The sequence below is a fragment of the Aplidium turbinatum genome, chromosome 14 (assembly GCF_918807975.1).
Source record: "Aplidium turbinatum chromosome 14, kaAplTurb1.1, whole genome shotgun sequence".
Classification (NCBI taxonomy): Eukaryota; Metazoa; Chordata; class Ascidiacea; order Aplousobranchia; family Polyclinidae; genus Aplidium; species Aplidium turbinatum.
The window spans coordinates 2,129,800-2,149,414 of NC_137485.1; the positions used below are offsets into that span (position 1 = coordinate 2,129,800).

General features: G+C 40.6%; 1 protein-coding gene across 1 annotated transcript; it reads left to right on the plus strand.

The window, feature by feature from the left end:
- Positions 1 to 14,315: 14,315 nt before the first annotated feature.
- LOC145783698 (uncharacterized) lies at positions 14,316 to 17,156 on the plus strand. Its single transcript, XM_082595586.1, has 3 exons — positions 14,316 to 14,446; positions 15,013 to 15,242; positions 15,927 to 17,156. The coding sequence occupies exons 1-3, from the start codon at positions 14,322 to 14,324 to the stop codon at positions 16,172 to 16,174; spliced, it is 603 nt and encodes a 200-aa protein (XP_082451712.1). The 5' UTR covers positions 14,316 to 14,321; the 3' UTR covers positions 16,175 to 17,156.
- The last annotated feature ends 2,459 nt before the right edge of the window (positions 17,157 to 19,615 follow it).

Sequence of the window (19,615 nt, forward strand, 5' to 3'; positions counted from 1 at the left end):
CCCCCCCCCCCCCCCCCCCTTGCAACTCGAGTAGACTTACTTGAGGTTGGGATCCAAATATTAAAAAAATAATATTAATATGTATTAATAAAAAAAAAATAAAAAATAAAAAGATGATGCCAAAAACATTTGGGGGGCAGCTGCCCGCCTGCCCCCCCCCCTGCCGGCGCCACTGCTCAGAGTTTAGGATGGATACCACTACATCTTGCAGGTTTACAATTTTCCTTGTGAAATGAATTTGTTTCCTGTGTCATCATTAGTGCGTCCGCTCCGGGAGGCGTCCACACACCCAAACACTCAGCAGGCACACCATACTTACATGGAAGATGCCTACCAGGGAGGCAAAGGACTTACTCTGACCGAAGGGACCCACCGCGGTAGATGGTAATCTGTGGATGTAAAAATGATGGTTATTGGCTGCCTCAAGCTGATTCTCAACTTTCCTCTTGCTGATGTTGGAGCAGACTAGGAGATGACGGGTCAAGCTCGAGAACTAGCTCGTTTTGGTAGAGAATTGATTTTAATTTAATTTGAGTTTGTTTGTGTGTGTGTTTCTTCTTGTTGCCCGCTTGAAGAAGGGCACCTGCTTGTAGAAAACCGTCCACTGCAGTCTGACATCTCATTTGGCGGAGATGCCAGAGAAGGGTGGCCAGAAGAAGGGTAGCTTTCGCTGACCTCAGAGTCTTCTTGGGATAGGCCGCTGCAATCATGTCATCCCTTGAGTGGGATAACGGAGTAGGATAACGGAGAGGTGCGGTTAAAGATTTCCCGCTGTAATCACTCTTCCGGTATCGGACCGTATCAGATGAGTGAGAGGGACGGGTTGAAAATGGGTTGTTACGCCCTTGGCCGTCTAAGCTTCTTCAAAGATGTTCTACGACCATACTGTGCTAGTGAGACCCACCGCTGCAATCAGTCGTCCCTACCATCGAGGACGGCTGAGAGGGGTGGTTGAAGAGAGAGTCTCGACTGGTTCTTCTTTTTTCTGACCGCAGGAGGAGGTTTGGAAGGAGTGGAAATGTCAGATGACAAAGGAATGTTATGCTTTTGTGTTATGTCTTTTGTTTTTGTCATGATCACCCACAGGGCTTGAATGGTGGACCATCTTGTATTCCATATGTAGGACTGTAGGTGTTGCCAATATCAAGAGATATCTTCTTTTGGATGATGGTGTGTTTCGCTACATTCGTTATGGTCAGAGGTATTGGTTTTTTTTTTTTGTCCACCGGAGAATTGATTGTAGAAGATCATGTCCTTTGTTATTTCGATGTCTTCGTTGGTTAAGTCAGACAATCGTTGTTTCAGGCGCTCACATATTCCTAGCGCAAAGGAGCACTCGGTGAGGACGTGGGCCACATTGTCATCTGGTTTTCTGCAGAATTTGCAATTTGTTATTCTGCCGGATTGTAATGATCTTTCAAATTCATCCCATTTGTATCCTCCATGAGCTATCCGACAGGACGTGGAGGATAGGTAAGGTGGAAAGAGGAATTTGATTTCCTTGTTTTTGAAAAGTATCTCGTTCCAAGGAATCTTTTTTCCATGTTGGTTAATCTTCTTTTCATTTTGGGTTTTCAGATGAAGATAAATGTTTTTATAGGAAGTGTTTTCCCAATCGTGTTTTAAGTCTTTGAGTTTGCAAAAGGACTTGAAGATGTCCGCATAAATTTCGTTTGGATTCGGGGCATGTGGAACGATGTTGGAAAACAAAAGAGGATTGATGTGTCTCATTCTGTAGCTTAAATTAAACATGGCCCATTCGTGCCAGATTTCGGTGGCGTCTTATATTGAGAAGAGGATTCTGTCGATGCGGCTTGTTTGAGATTTGGATTGGATGTCCACCATGTTGATGCTTCCATCTTTGACAAGAAGAAGTGTTCTGCTTCTCTGGAGTTGTTCGAATGGTGAAGGATACCAGAGGAAGTTGAATAGGATTTTGTTGAGTTGTTTGAGGTGCTGTTTTGTTGGCATTAGTACTCTACTCAGACGCAAACTGACGGGTACCATGAGGGTGTTGATGGTGGAGGTCTTTCCGTAGAGAGAAAGTCTTTGTGGATGTTGTCTGAGTTTTTCTGATGGCGGTCTGCCAGTTCTTTTTATCCAGTGCTGTTTTGTTTGTTCCTAGCCAAGTGCCGAGGATCTTGATGTTGTTCAAGGTCGCAGCTTTAGGAAAGAGCTGCTGAGATTTTTGGGCCAGATGAAGTTTGGACGCCAAGATTTGGGTCTTTCCCCGGTTCACTTTCTGGCCAGACATGGTCTGGTACAAAGTTAGTTCTTTGTTGATTTCTTTGAGAGATGGAATGTCTCGTGTTATGAATGTGGTGTCGTCCGCATATTGTATTTTGATTGTCAGCTTGGAAAAGCGAAAATCGTTGATCAGTTGGTTTTTCTCTATGCGACGGGTTAGCACGTCAGCACAGATTATGAAATAGAGCATACTGAGGGGACAACCCTGCCGTATGCCCCTTTTGGCGTTGATTCGTTTAGTTAGGGCTCCATTTATTTCTATCTTGCTTTTTGTTTTGTTTTAAACCAAAGACAGGTAGTTCATCATTATTGGTTTCAGGCTGAGTTTCTTCAAGATTCCATAGAGAAAGGAATAACTTACTCTACGGTATCGAAGGACTTTTCAAAGTCAGTTAACATAATGATGTACAAGTCCCTGTGTTGTGTTTCGGATGCTTTTAGGGCGGCTTGTATGTTCATTGTGACATGTTCTATTCTGCAGTTTGGCAATCCACATTTCTGATTTGGACAAATCAGGTTTGTGATCATGGATGTGAGTCTGTTGGAGAGGATTTTACTCAAAATCTTATCGTCTGTGTTGAGGAGAGTGATCGGTCTCCAGTTTTTTAGCTTTTCTTTTCCGCCTTTTTTAAAGATCAGTTTCACTTTTTCTTCTCTTATGGAAGGGAGCATTTTTTTCTCAAAGCAATTTGTAAGCATTTCCAAACTGTCGTGTTTCAGGAAGTGCCAGCATTTTTAGTAAAAAAATGCACCGAGACCATCGGATCCGGTATTGTACAACTAGTCAGTATTGCTCGTCAGTATTGTCGTCAGTCAGTATTGTTGTCGTCAGTATTGCACCACTAATTTGTTCAACTGTTTTATTCGCATCAACAGCGCACGGGTACAAAGGATTGACACGGCGAGAGAGCACAAGCAAACATAGCCAGGTCGAAGACATTAAGAAACCGGCCTGCCACACCCCGCGGCGGCGGGGAGCGGCGTGATTTAGAGGTGACGATGCACCCGGAGGGGTAAGTCCACCAGCTTAGGTCGCGGGGGCCAGGCTGGGGAGTCGAGGTACCTGTGGAGGGAGAGTGTGGATCGAAAACGTTACATGATCCGTCCGCAAATTTAGAATGGCGGAGCGGGCCAGGGAGACAGGATCTTTCTGCACAGCCCAGAAGAATGGCGTGCGACGGGCCGGGCGACCCGTCGCGTGTGGACGCTGGAACCGGCAGTAATTGACCGCCGGGCGGCGCCCACGTCTCTTTCACGCGACCTCGGCGCAGGTAGGCCTACTTGACTCTTATACCCTGTCTGCCAGTAGGCAGAGCGGATAAAATTGGAGTCTACCACGAGGAAGAGAGTCAACTATTTAAGGATAATTTGGCTCTCGTGGCAGACGAAATTCAAATAAAAATGTGGAACAGAGGCTCGATTAATCAATAGAAACAAAAAATATAGGTGGGAATGTAATACATATTCACTGGAGAAGAGTAAACTTTGATTCGGCGAGCACGGATGTGCACTGGCCAGACGTTGAGGCAGGTTCGCCCAGCTGGGTCGGGGAGGCTAGCGATCGAAACCTGAGGCACTGATAAGCTACATTACCAGGAAAAAGTAGAAAATTAGGGTGGAAATTTTGAGGCTGCATCGAGTTGATCAGGGGATCGTGTTGATCAATGCGTTGAAAGAAGAGCGAGGTTGATCCGAGCCGGCAAGAACAGCGTTACAAGGCGAAGGCAGCGTAAGATAATTCGAAACAATTGATTGATTAATACACAGAGATCTAGTGATGATTGAAGTTACTTAATTGCTGTTAAACCAGTCTCGATTCACAATGTACATGAGACATTTTATTCCTTTCCTTTGTTCATTTTTGAATGCTTGGGTTTGATGAGACTGGAGCATTATAAAAAAGATGACACTGGTTTATAGACATAAGGTGATGAATTTTAAGACAATTGATATGAGGTTATGACGTCTAAACGGTTTGCTGTTGCGCGCTCGGATACTTACTGCAACGTTTCTGTTATTGGGGAATAAGTTTCTGATCGCTGAAGTCGTCTTTTCTATGACGTAGCCCCTCCACAAGTGAGCCCGGCGTTCCAAGCTTTCCAGACGCGGAAGGATCCTTCGATTGAGAGGGAAGCCACTTTTCTAGCCACCTCTGCTACCCCACGAGCAGGAACGCCCAAGGCCGTCAGAGTTCGAGAGCTCGTCGGGGCATAGCTCCCGAGGGAGCCTACGACGAACGGAAGTGACAGGACGTCCCTGCAAGGGCGCTTCCTGTCTTCCTTTATGTTGACACATAACTCGCCGTACTTGTCGTGTTTCCTGTCGGCGGCTTTTCGAAGAGAATCCGCGCCGTTGTCGAACGGACATGTGACGTCACATACGACCGTGACACCGTTGGGGCGTTGCAAGACGATGTCAGGACGCAGATCGGCACCGCCCGCTTCCACGTGCTGTGGAACCGTACAATCTATTGCAAGCCCGGGTTGCCATTCGGCAGGCACTTGCCCCACGATCTCCCTCAATACTGAATTGTGTCGTTCCGTGACGACAGTCATCACGGTAGGGCAGTGATTCAATATGTGGGGGAGAGTCTCTTCCGCTTTCCCACACGCACGACACACAGGTAGGTAACGTCGGCCATGGCTTGGTTTTGATTTAAGTGGCATTAGATTCAGTCTAGCTTTGTACGCAAATACTCGGTCCGCGTGATCCAGGAGCTCCGGGCGCTGGGTCCAGGAATTTGAAAATCCAGACAGGCAGTGGGCACTGACCGTCTTGCCTTGGTCAGGTTTGGTTTCCCACTCTCCTCCACCACAAGTCATTGTGTTGATGGAGGGTCGGCACCACTTTTTTCCTTATGGGAGGGGTGATTGTGGAGCTCCCCGCGACCAACTCAAGGCCGCCATCCGGGCGGGCGGACCAACGTACGTTCAGGCGACGGGTGGCCGCCGGGACACGGCTCCACAGGCTCTCGCCTGTAGGGCACGACCTTGAACGGACGCCGTCAGGAGGGGGGGTCACTATTTAGATAACTGGCCAGGTGGTCAGTCGTGGGATCTGGAGTGCCGAGCCTCAGACAGGCATGACGCCTAAGCTGCCCGAGAGCGACGGCAGAGACAATGCTGTCAGGTGACGTCAGCATCTTGAAAGCATGAGCTACCGAAAGCGTGTCACTTTCACGACACAAGTTCATGATGCGCAAACCTCCTAATGCAGATTACAGTAAAAGAACGCGCTGCACGCCCACCTGGGAAGACGCCACGCCACCTTCAAACACCGCAAAACCAGTCGGTCAAGCTTCAGAAGTTCATACTGTCTGAAGCGCCGCACTCGTAGATGATATGACGCGGACGGGAGAATGATGGAAGTAAGTGCCAGAAGTTTCTGGCTTGGGGTAAGAAAGGATTTCATCAATAAAGAAATGTGCTTCTCCAGAGTTGAGATGAAGGGTTGGGTTAGGGATGCGTCCGAGGCGTAACCGGTTCGAGCGCCGAGGTATTTATACGTCTCGCCTTTGGGGATGACTCGAATTTCCTCCCCGGCAAGAAAGAAAGGTTTCGGGTCGACCCGCAGACGGGACGCCGACACTTTCCCATAGGACAGGGTGCCACACTTGCGTGGGTTGAACCGTAGCCCGGACCAGGAAGAGAAGGGTTCAGTAGCAGATAGAAGAGAGAACATCTGCTCGCGATCGGAAGAAACGAGACAGATGTCGTCCGCATAAGCCATACAACGCACTTTGATGTCGTCTTCTTTGGCAGGAAGGTTGTAGCCGCAATCGGCTATGCATTCGCGCCGGACACTGCCAAAGGCGTTTCGAATGTCCAGAAACGCAACCGACACAGGCCTTTTGCGTGACTGTGCATCCGAGAGGATGGTGTCGAGCATGAACACATGCTCATAGACGCCCTCTGTGGGCATGAATCCCTTTTGCTCTCGGCTGATAACATTCCCCTCCACCGCCCATCGCTACGGCGGCGTAGATTTTATAAATGTTTCGGCAGATGGAGATGGGCCGCCAGTTGCTGACGTCGTGCAGGTCACCCTCAGGGTCTTTACATATGAGTGTGTGTTCAACTGTTTTATTTGCATCAACAGCGCACGGGTACAAAGGATTGACACGGCGAGAGAGCACAAACAAACATAGCCAGGTCGAAAACTTTAGAAAACCGGCCTGCCACACCCCGCGGCGGCGGGGAGCGGCGTGATTTAGGAGTGACGATGCACCCGGAGGGGTAAATCCACCAGCTTAGGTCGCGGGGGCCAGGCTGGGGAGTCGAGGTACCTGTGGAAGGAGAGTGTGGATCGAAAACGTTACATGACCAGTCCGCAAATTTAGAATGGCGGAGCGGGCCAGGGAGACAGGATCTTTCTGCACAGCCCAGAAGAATGGCGTGCGACGGGCCGGGCGACCCGTCGCGTGTGGACGCTGGAACCGGCAGTAATTGACCGCCGGGCGGCGCCCACGTCTCCTTCACGCGACTTCGGCGCAGGTACTTGACTCATATACCCTGTCTGCCAGTAGGCGGAGCGGATAAAATTGGGGTCTACCACGAGGAAGAGAGTCAACTATTTAAGGATAATTTGGCTCTCGTGGCAGACGAAATTCAATAAAAATGTAGAGCAGAGGCTCGATTAATCAATAGAAACAAAAAAATATAGGTGGGAATGTAATACATACCCACTGGAGAAGAATAAGCTTTGATTCGGCGAGCACGGATGTGCACTGGCCAGGCGTTGAGGCAGGTTCGCCCAGCTGGGTCGGGGAGTTTTTTTTTTTTTTGAAAGGTCGGGGAGGCTAGCGATCGAAAGGTCCGGTACACGACCGTTGTATTCGACCGCCTCCTTTACCAGTCAGTTTAACTCTTATCTTTGTGGAAAGGAAAGAGCCAACAGCCTGGAAGAACGCTCCTTTCTTCACATTGTTGTAGAAGTTACGATTTTAAAATTGTTTTTTATGCGCTGACAATTCAGTGTGAGGCATTGCAAGTTTCCTTCACCAGCCTGGTTGAGGAGGACGGCAGCTTAACTCGAATACAGTGCTGCCATTGTTGCTCCAGACCTTTTGGAAAGGCAAAAGACTAAGTTTTTGGTTGGATAACCGGGGATAACCGCATGGTAATAGTAGGGATTGTAGATCATAGAGATGCGAAACTTCATCCGCTTTTGGCTTATCCGCAACACTAGAAGGGTTACGTTTTTTTGTAATTTACACAATATTTTACTTTTTATGGGTTATATAAGAAGAGTGAAGTTGGTTTTAAAGTAATTTAAGGTTTTTAGTTGAAAGCAAGCCAGCAGTAAAGCGTAAAAAAAGTGTCAAATTGGCAATTGACCCTTCTAATGTTGAAGGAACAACGGAGTTGCGCGTCCCGTAATGTACAGTCCCTAGGTAATAGCCTTCGCACAATTTGAAAAAGCATCGGTTTGACTCTCATCGAAATCATGCGGAGGTCCTTTGGCTGCATAATATGCTTGCAGATGGATACGAAAATTGGCTTGGCTAACTTGGCTTTCCGCCCACATAATATAATCTTGAGCCACTGGGCATAAGCCTTGATAGGTTACAATAAAAAAATCATTTAGGCTATCGGCACTTGTCAGATGCAGAGTGCTTTAGTGCGATGAAACTTTCTTATAAAATACCATTTTTACCTTTACCTTGATATAATTTTCTTACCCAAAAGCAAATCGATGATTGCTTTCTTCAAATGGGTATTTAGCTTCATTAGTTCTCAGTAGAGCAAATATTTCCACCATCATGAAGAAGCTACAAGGTAAATGGGCAGATCACGTCCTCCAGATGCCAAACCATTGCATTTCAAAACAACTGATGTAAGAAGAACTTACAAAAGGCAGACGCCAAGTGGGGGGGTCAAAGAAAACGTCTCAAAGACACCTTGAAAGCCACCCTAAAAGAACTTTTTATCGACTTTTTGATTCTTGGGAAGATTTAGCCGCAGAACGACCAACATGGCGCAGTCTGATTTCTGGGCGCAGAATCATTCGAGAAACAACTTGCGCTATTTGCTGTCAAAAAACAGGAACAGCGCAAGTCCCGAGCCTTGAACAAGAACTCCATCCAACCATCCTTCCTGTGTCCATCCTGCAGCAGAAGCTTCACCGCACAAATAGGCCTCATCAGTCATCTACGCACCCATGCACACCTATCACACACCAAAGCTTGATTTAAACTCGTTGGCCATCTACGGAAACGAAGGAAGAGCAACATCATTTAGCTCAGTGGTTTCCAACTTTTTTGTTACGTTTCTCCCTTTGTCCATTTTGAAACTATTAATTCCTCCCCATATGATGAAAAACAGATAGAACATAAAAATTGTAGTAATTTGAAATTTATTTCACATTACAACTCAAAGCGAAATTTTCTCTTGTTTGCGCCCTGAAAGTAGTATATTCAGCACGGTTCGTGACAGTACAAAGCAAGTCATCCTCAACATCAAATTAATTTCTTTGTTTGCGCCTAATCTCCAACAGAACAGAAAACCTGATTCACATAGGTAAGTCGACACAAAAGCAATAAGAATCCAATAGCTGTTTATGTTGTTTTGGGGTAAGAATCTTTCACTGTGATCTAGAACTGTTGAAGAAGTTTTTGCAATTAAGGATGTTCGTTTCAGAATGTTTTACTTCCGGTTCCAAATTTGAACCGCATCCAAATTATAATGGACATCCCTAATACATATGCAAAAATATTTTATTACATTTTCAATGTAAAAAAAAAATTATTGGTAAAGTTAAACCTGTGGTTCCCCAGTTGGGAACCACTGGTTTTGGTTCATGTAAGGTTGTAAGTCAATAGTTTTGCAAACATGAACTACTGCAAAGAACAAAGTATCGCATAAAACAAAAACTCAAGGAAAGAAGAAAGTAACAATTGCTCAGCCAAAATATTTAGCCACTGTGATTAGTGAACTACTTTTGTCCTTCTCAGCATGCCTCGAATCACCTATATACTGTACTTTCTTTAACAAGTGTGTTGCCAAACCTTGGAGGAATTAGAAACCTATGTCTACTTTGTTTAAAATGGAATTAAACAACACTTTTGTCACAACCAAACTGGGTGAAAATCAATCAACACAATAATTGATCCATGTTTAATTGTTTACACGACGTGTAAAACAAACTATAGGCACAACCGGATGAATCAAAACCAAGCTAAAGTAGAAATGCTCTTCTATATAATATTAGCAAGAACTAAATAGCGACTGGCATCTTGAATGGAACTCAATTTAAAGAGGGCATCAAGATTACAGAATGCATTGATGAAGCAATTGCTTTTAAGAGTTACTACGACATATTGGCGCAACAGTGCTGCAGCCCTGGCTAAAACAGGTTGAGGAATAACCAGAGTGTAAGTAAAGTGGTAAAATCAACTAAAATATAATTTTAAGTTCTATAGCTTTGGAAGAGAAGTTTATTTACAATGAGAAGTTTATTTTTATTTACAATACCACAAACAGATGACTGACAATAACGTAATAGGATTGAATAGCATTATTCAAAACAAATACAATACATTAACCTATACTGTAATAATAACATAGTAAATTAAAACGTTTTCGGCAAGAACGTTTTGCCTTCATCAGAAAATACCTAATATATCTAAAAAAAAACAAAAAAACACAAACAACTGTAAGTAATGGTAATTATAAGTGACTGAACAATGCCCTTATTAAATTGCTATTAAGTTATTAAGCATTGAATAAACAGAAAGATGCCACACAACACAGATTAACAAAAAAATAACTTCTAAGGGGGTTAAAAAAACTCCCTACCAAAAACTAAATATGTTACAAACAATTTTCCCTTCAATAAAAATAAAAATAATGCGTTTTAACGTGATTCAGCAAAAAACGGTTAGGTGTCGCTATCTAGTTTAAAACGTTTCTGGAATCTTCCCTGAAACATGCCCGGACCCGCCTGACAATTTCACGGTCTGTGTAGAAAGCCTATAGGAACGCGGTAGTCAGAGAAGTGACTATACAAGGTCTGGTAGCTGTTTTATTGACTACAGGACTGTGAATAAGAAAGCGGGTTAAAGGACAGGTTCACGTTAAAACCAAACATCCTACATTTGTCATTCTGTTTTTTTTGCGAATTTTAATGTAAGTTATGGAAATAATGTAAAATTAAAAGATGAGCAAGTTTTAACAGAAGTTGAAAATGAGAAAAGATAAAAAAAGTGAATAAGAAATAGATTTCAAACTAAGCGATAGCCTAACAGTGATTGAAGTTGCTCCAATAGTAGCATTTTGTTGCCTGTCACTGCAACACAGTTTTTTTAAAATCTGCATTTGTCCTGTTAAAAATATAGTCACCAGAACGCTTTGTTTCTTTTTCAATAGAAGTGAAAATGTGATTATTTAATGTCATATCAGATGACTTAATCGAGTAAAGCATTATAATTATTTATACAACTTGTTTACACAGTTGGATAAATCGTTGAATAGTTTTTGGTTTCATTTCCTGAAGTATGTTTTCCTTTGAGAGTAGATCTTCAGACACACCCTGTATGAATCACAAATAACACAAAAGAACAATTTTTTGAATGCCCCGCGTTCCAAATGACGTCAGAGTGAAGAAAGAGTTCAGGATGAAATCGAGCAGAGTATTAGTAAGCTAAGATCAAGGTATCAGCTTGTTGTAGCAAGTTGCACAGAGTTACAAACATACAAAACTTGTGCTGTACCATCTGCGAGGGTAGTAAATTACTGAATGAAATTGAAATCAATTCATTTTTGTTAAATTGGCATAAACGACGTTCAAGAACAATTCACAAAAAAATATTTCACAAACTCCGCTTGGCAATTAAGTTTGGGGCTTTGCTGTGATAAATGAGCATTAAAATTAAATTAGAAAAGTGATACAGATTCTCATAAAGTAGTTTGCCATCCAACATTCAGACAAAGTTAGGGTCAAAACATTCACAAGTTCTATTACGTCACTTGAGGTTAGTGTGACAACGAAAGCAAAATCACCTGAGATAGATTTCTGATCACAAATCAGCTTGTGATTTATGATTGTTCTACAGCTTGTGATTTTACTTCAGGTAGCAAAAGAGTTGCTACTTTTGAAATGCATCATTGTAATTAAGTTTTGTTAACTGGGGTGGGCAAAGTTTACACTTTAGGCAAGTGGAGTGTAATAGTGTACTGTTTCGTCTCAAAAGTTACTAATAAAAGACAGGCAAGACACAACAATACAACAGGGTTGAGCATTATAACAATATATTTTACATATTTACAAATAGTTTCAACAGTCGAACGCTTTCGGCTTAACTTAAGCCCTCATCAGAAATCAGGAAATATTTATAAAAATGCCATCAATTTCAACTTCTTGAAGGTAACTAGCTAACTGACTATAAGCATCAAGAAATACGCAATAGTGTGGAAAACAGACAGACAGACGGAAAAACAAATTACATTAGAAGGCAACTACGTAATTACAAAAGAATTTGCACCACACAGGGCACGTGATACATCTAGTAAATTTTGAGCAGAATGGACACGCCTCCCACAAATAATTGTTTGTTTAAATTTGGGTTGTAAACCAAGAGCTCTTGATCTCTTGATATGATGATACTGAAGATGCTGTGATAGCGAAATTGATTTATGATTAAAAAATATGTCTTCGACTTGTAGCAAGTTGCTTTTATTGAAAAGAGATTTGGTGGTAATTCTGTCCTTAATCTTGGTGAAGTTTAAACAGCAAATGATGCGATTGTGTACCAGTTATGATTAAAACTTGAGGCTTGTACACTGTTTGTTGCATTGAGTAAAAGGACTATAGGCCTACTAATGATACGAGACAGTCAACCGCTTCAAGTGGACAGTTTGCTGGTTTGGTTCACAAAAACATAAAAGTTTTATTTGACAATTTGTTTTTATATGTTTCATAACCGTACGTAGGTCTACAAATTATTATGTAACATATTTTCCAACAAACTTGGAATGTTTTAAACCACGTGATTATGATAACCAATGTTATTATCATTATGATTATTGTTATCATTACCATTATTATTATCATCATTGATAATATCATTATTATTACTACTGTTGCTATTTTTGTTATTAATATGATTATTATTTTGACAGTTGTTGTATCTGTGTAGTTTGTATCTTAGCAATACTTAACAGTAACCAACAATGAGGCCTTCTTTACCTGCATTTCGTTCAACGCATATGACAGCCTCCACCATGCTCTTGACAGCCACTGTCATGTCATTGCCATTTCAAAAGGTTTGCTTATTGTTTGAAAGTGATGGCAGTTTAGAACGGTTTTAAAATTTTATCTTTTGTTATTTTTCCCTCAAAATTTGTCGTCTTAATTTCATCATTAGTTTCGGCTAAGCAATTAGTGTTTGATTGCAAAGTAGGTGCAACAAAACTTCTTCACAATTGGCGGTTCTAGCCGGTTCTCTCAGTTCTTTCGAGTAGTTATCAATTCCTATTCATAATTTGCATGAACATTTTAAGTAGGTCCATACTTTCATGCTTTTCGTTTTCACTCTGAGCAATTTATCCAACACATGCGTTTTATCAAAAACTCAGTAATTCATCACCAAAAGCTTTGAGTTTCAATCAACACTGCAAAGTGCGAGCTATGAATATTTTTGACGAAGTATTTTAAAAACCGATTCTTGGTGTACTAAATAGCATAGCCGTACGAGACCAAACCATTTTGGGGGGGCAGAACGTAAATTTGCCCAAATCTGCACGCTTTTATAGAAATTGCCCAAATATAATGTATGCGGTGCATGATAACAGTGAAAAACTAACATAGTAAAATCACCAGCTAGCTAGAATTTCTTACCAAAGTAATCAAGATGGAACAACTGAATTCATCTTTGAAGATACCTTGCTTGTGCATTGCTCGATGCTTGTGCACTTTGGCATGGTAGGTAGGAGTAACAAATATTGTTTTACACACCACAAATAAAAAACAACCCCACTTAAATATTTTAATTTGAGTAGTTTTATAAAAGTAACCAAACAAAGCTAAGCAATACCACAACATTAGCATTACATTTAACAGGTATAAGTGATGCTTAGCTATGTCTGTTTATGGTTGAAAAAGTACTGTAACCTCTCCACCCGAATTGTTTTATGAAAGTATTCACCAGATTTATATCATATTTGTAGTTGCCCAAATCAAGATGATGCATTTATGGATATTATGAAACAAATTAAAGACTTTGTAAATTTTGATGCCAAGGCAACTGCATCATGCCAATTCGGGCAGTTTTATAAATAGACAATGATCAGATAACTTCATATTTTTTTGTTGCCCAAATCTAAACGATGCAGTTATGTAAATCGGAAAAATTAATGAATTTGTTCATTTTGGGAAAACTGCCTCACGCTAATTTGGGCAGAACTTTGCATAAACAGACTAATCAGTTTCATCAAATAATTTCATGTTTTCAGCTGCCCAAATCAACACGATGCATTTGTGAAAATTAATAAAATTAGCTATATAGCAAAATTTGCGTTTTGATTTCGGCAGTTTCACAAAAGTATTAGAGACATATTTTGTTGGCTGCCCAAATTGGCATTATGCAGTTGGTTAAATGCATTTCGTACTACAGTTTGATCAACATGCAATACAATACACCAATACGGGTGTGCCAAATGAAAATTTTGCGCACATTTCTTGTGCAAATAAGAGACTGTACTTAGTTTGATAGGTAAAAGGTACCGTATTAATTCATAGTTTTTCTTAATTCATGCAATTCTGTAGCTTTTTATATAGCAATTTTTGCCCTGATAATTGCAAGATTTTGCCCGAATTTGCGACGTTTTGAAACAACAGGGGGGGGCAGCTTCCCCCCTGCCCCCTGGCTCGTACGGCTATGCTAAATAAAGTTGACGAGTTTCTTAATTGGTTGGGCCAGACCAAATTAAAGACAATAATATTGCTTTGATTGGTCATTGCAGGACTACAAGTCCACCTGTGTAGATGGAAAAGCGCATATGAACCACCTCAACGGTTCCTGCGGATTGTGTCCAAACCAATCTCTTTTCGAAGAAGGGGAATGTATACCAATTAGTATGAACCATCCAGATAAGCAACTGTGTTTAAATTTCGAACACACGTATGAAGAAGAAAATCGCGACAAACTCGTGTTTTGTGAGGTTGAAAAGCGCTGTGTCTATGACGTGGTAGGCGAACCAGGGTGAGTTACAACTACAATATCCATTGAAGAATTTGGAATAGCTAGCAACTTCTACTTTAAGTAGGGTAAGCTTTATGGCTGCAATCTAGAATTGGTACCCATACAGTTTAAAGAACGAAACGTCAATCCCGGCTTTAACTCAACCTATAACTGTTAAGTACTTTACAATAAAAATAAAACCAGCGACCATTCGAGAAACTGTTGTTAGAAACAATAGGGTCGTGTGACAAATTTTGATGTTGCAAACCATTGTATGACCTGTCTGAGGTTTTTATTAAAGGAAAACAGCGAGTTTTCATTTCATTAAGAATAATTTTATCAATATAGAAGAGCGTAACATCATTTTTTCAATCTTCTTTATCGAAAAGCTTTCTGTTTGAAAGCACTTAAATAACTTAAAGTATTTGAAAACCTTTCTAGAGTATCAAAAACACCCAGTGATCTACTTAGGCTATATATTAGATTAGTTAAACCACCTTAAATTGAGTTGAAAATAATTGAGAGACAAAAGTGCTGTAAAGCAAAACAAAAGCTTTAGCTTATTGTGAAAACTTGTACCATTTTAGGATCTGCTGCGATGATTCTAACAAAGAGCATGCAGCATGCCAAACGATACGCAGCACCTCTTCATACGAAACTACACCACAAATAGAAACAACATCTCAAAATCTTATAACGAAACCTGAAAACGTTTCCCAAACACTGGAAGATCATATAATATCAAACACTTCAGAAAAAGCTGGAACAAATTCATCTGACCAACCAACAGAAGTTCCCACTGCAGAAGAAAGTGCAGGTAATCGCACATTTAAAATGATCTGATGCGTAGTCTCTTTGTTGTTCATTGCTCCGTGGTCACCTAGACCTAAAGATTACAAGTTTAATTTTTGCTTATATTTTAACTTGGATGCAATGGTTTTTAGTTACTTTTTTGATAAATTTTTTTTTTCAAATACTATTTTGCTACAAAATGGTTTGAATTGTATTGATCTGACAAGTAGCGAATTTAAAACTCCTATCAAGCATTTTTAAAAAACTGAAACGTGAAGTCTCCTCAGAGAAAGTTCCTTTAAACAATCGCTTTGCGAAATGCAGTGGTGTAGATTTTGTTTCCATGGCTTGGGAACAATGACACTTTTTGTGCCCCTTATGTCAATGCGCGATTCACAAATCATGGCACTTTGCAGGGAATTTTGAATATTTGAAAAGTTTTCATACTGCGCTCAATTGTCTTTCCTTGGGTAACCAGTAAAAAAGCACCGGAAAAAATCGATCCAAAAAAATAAAAAATCCGTTCAGATAAATCTAACATCTGAAACAATAAAACACCTTGTGATAGTTTACCTTAGTTTACACCAGAAGAGCTTTACTTTTTATTGCAGTAACAAGCTTTAGCATTTGTTTTTTGTCTGACTTGTTCTTACGTTTGGCCTCTATACCCAACTTATTTTTTGAACTACTCAGTAAAAATGATTTACAGATTACAACTTCATTTGGTGTATCCTCTTGGTTGTTATATGCGTCATGGCGTTGATCGGACTTGTTGTTTATTGGAAGAAGTTTAAGAACAAATCTTCCGCCGCAAGACCACCCACCCAACCAGAACAGGGGATAAACAGCAGTGGCACACACGACAATATTCCCGAAGGACGCGGTGAAACTACAGCACGGGAAAAGCAACCACTGTTGAAAAAACTTTACGAACTCACACAATTCACTCACAAATAAAAATCTTTTGAGTCAGCTGTTATCATAACACAAAACTGAATAATCCTTCTATTGGCTTTCTGCCTTTTTATCGTTTAAAGTTATAAAAGTGGTCGAAATCACGTTTTTGTTTGGCGTACTATTGCGTAGGCCTACCAGAGTAGTGCATTGCCAATGCCGTTTCCACAACATGCCGCTTACAACATTTTCTTGTTGAATCATACCTACGCTGCTTGCTAAAATGTTTATGGACTTTTGCCTATTTGTTACACCATAATGTGTTATACTATACTGCACCAGAGGTCACCAAACCTTTTTGACAAAGCAACATGTAACCGCGAGAAAAGATGCTCCCGGACCGGTTAACTATTTTGTTGAAAAATCTGTAACCTATGATGGGGATCCCACAGAGTGGGTGGTTTATTCAACTTTGTGCAATAATTGACTCGCTCGCTAGTTGCAGGCGAATGGGATGTGACAAAAACTCGTTATTTGATCACAAACTCTCAGTCACAGGTTTCTTAACGGCTGATTAGGGCTCCACTAATTTTAGTCTCTATTGTTTTTAGCTGCATAAAAATTAAAAAAGCTGCTACTGAAGCTCGATATTGAATAACTGAAATCAAGCAACTACAGAAAGCAAGGACAGGAAACTGCAAATAAAATACTTATTATATACTTCACACAGCGTTAAGCTTTAAAAGCATTTTTATTGTGTTGTATCGCATTCTTTACACTGTATGGCGGGCGGGGTGGACGAGTCTCGCAGGCCGGATCATACCTCGGACTGTAGTTTGGTGGCCTCTTATTGCAATGCTGTGTCTGCCCATCGAATAACATCTTTCACTTCCTTTTCATCACATTTAAGTGTTAAGACACAAACTATTTCTTCTTTGTTATGAAACGAACAAGAAAATTGAGATGAAGGCAAACAAACGTATATTTTTTTTGCCAATTTTCTATCTCTGTGAACTGGAATTAAAACATTGAGAATAAATAAAATTTAAAAAGCAGATTTGACTTCATCAACATCTTATGAGTTTTCCTGCCTTCCGAAACGATGTGTCGGGATCATGTTTGTGTTAGGACTATTACTGTACAGTAGTACTATCATTGACTGAGAAAGAAGTAACTTTAGGTGACAAGCAGATGGCATGAAGGTAATCCATGCGCATAAATTTTGATTGGCTACAATCATATTTATGTTTTTATTTGTGGGATGTTTTTTTGAAATGTCATGAAACACTCCAAACTGCTTAGCCAAGACCAGTTAACTGTTATGAGATCATCTCGTTAGCTGTCACTTTGTTTTATTTGCTGTTCTTGTACAAAATTTTGTCCTGTTTGGCTTTCCCAACCAAGTGCAAACGAGCTACTTTTTTGTGGTATTCAAGGTTACGCTCGGTGGTTGAAGATTTAGACTAAGTGAACAGGAAAGCAAGGAAGACAATCTTTGTGTCCACATCTAGGCATGTCTTTAAGTGTCTTGCTAAAGACACAGGCTCTTACTCTTGAGCGGTGTCGAACCGGCGCCCTTTTGAGTGCCGTGCCAGTGCTCTCACCACTCGGTTACTGTACGCATATTTTGAACCAAGACAGTAGGCCTCAATGCAGTTTAAATTGTGTGTGTAGTTGCTACCAAAATCAGACCAAGTAGTAACTCAATGCCATTTTACCAGCGATTTTTATGGCCAACCATCTCTGAGTATTTTGCTGCCACTCTGATCTCTAAAAGGAAACAAAGACTTCGCCCTTTCAAAGCTTTTTATGAAGCCATCAAATTCTCTACCATTTGACTGCAGATAATATGACGTTGCTTTTGAGGAATTTGAGAAGAGGTTGTGAGAAAATTCATTTGAAAGCTTTGGCAACGCTGATGACAAAGCAAAACCAAACAAATATTATGTTGGCTTCGTCGTATGTGCAGTGTAACGTGACTAACTTTTATCTTTTTTAGCTTCACCGAAAGACGCTGTTTTATAGTTCAGGTTCGTGTTTAGTGGTTCACTAGCCATCAGGGTATAACGCCTCAGCTGCAATAATTACTGCATTAGCCTATGTTACCAGCTGGATCCTCAGTTTTGATTTGTTCGGTAAATAACGTGGGCGGATGACGTAGGCTAAAAAGCGTTGAGCTTGAGAATTGCGCCATGAAATGCAATAAAGCTTCCATCAGTTAAGAAAGATAGTCAGCATGAACACGTCGCTCCCAGGATTGCTCGTGTTCGAGATCAATTTAATTTTTCTAAAACAAACGAAATTTTGGTCAATGAAAGATGGTTCGAAATAAAATAAAATTCTTTGTAAAGTGACAGCAACTAGTGCTAGAAGCGATAATTATCTTGATGAATATTCAAACTTTTTCAATACGAAATGACGACTTAGTTTGGATCGAAACAAAACAAAGTAATTTTGTTTAAAAGAGGAGGAGGCTCGTTTATTTCAAATCATTGTTTAAAATAGTTTTCTTTTAGCAACTCTAAGGGCTAAATAGCTAATTGGTGTAGTGAAGCTTTTCTTACGCCTTGCTTTGGTTTCGAAAGCACACAGAAAAGAAAATACTTGGATTTCAAAATAAATACAAAAAATCTGCTTTAAAATGAAGTATTGCAAATTTTATCCGTTTAGGACAGTGATTCTCAACCTTTTTTGGCCCAACGCCCCCTTCATGAACTGGCAAAATTTTACCGCCCCCCAACAATAATGATTAATTACGAAGAGCGAATATAAAACAATAAATACTATTAATAGTACAAAAAGTGCTCAATGCCAAGCAAAAAGCCAAGCAGAGCGAATTACATCAAATATAGGCTATTAGCCTACCAGTCTCTAAAACCCTTACAGCCTGTTTTACCCTAAAAGGTGGATCATCACAAGGTCCGTATTCAAATAGAATTATATTTCTATTAGAATATAAGGACCTGATGATCCCCCTGTTAGGGTGAAACAGGCTGTAAGGGTTTAGGAGAGTAGTAACTATATTCGATGAAACGCAAATATATATTTGCGAGACATGAAAACATTATAGGCCTACTGGTAGTCAGTGTGAACAGGGCCGGATTTACCAATAGGCTAGGCAGGCTGAAGCCTAGGGCCTCAACGTCCAGGGGCCTCGAAATTCGATTTCAAAGTTTGTAATTCTTTTAAAAACTTGACAAGTTTAAACCCTACCTAAAGTACCTATATATATCAAGCTATTCAGAGTATAGAAAATTCTATACACAAGTTGCAAACAGTCATTATTACGTCGTTACTCGTTTGCATCATAATAGAGGCAATTATTGCGCGCTTTCTGCTGGAAGCTTCTATGTTAGTGCCGCAGTCTTCTCTGCAAAAAACAGTATGAAATAATTTAATGGTTTTCTTGGAAAATCTAGTGTTTTTTTTTAAATTTTGAGAGTGGCAGCATCAACTTTCCTTCTGTTGTTAACGAAGAAGATTTAGATGATTTGCAGGAAGAAT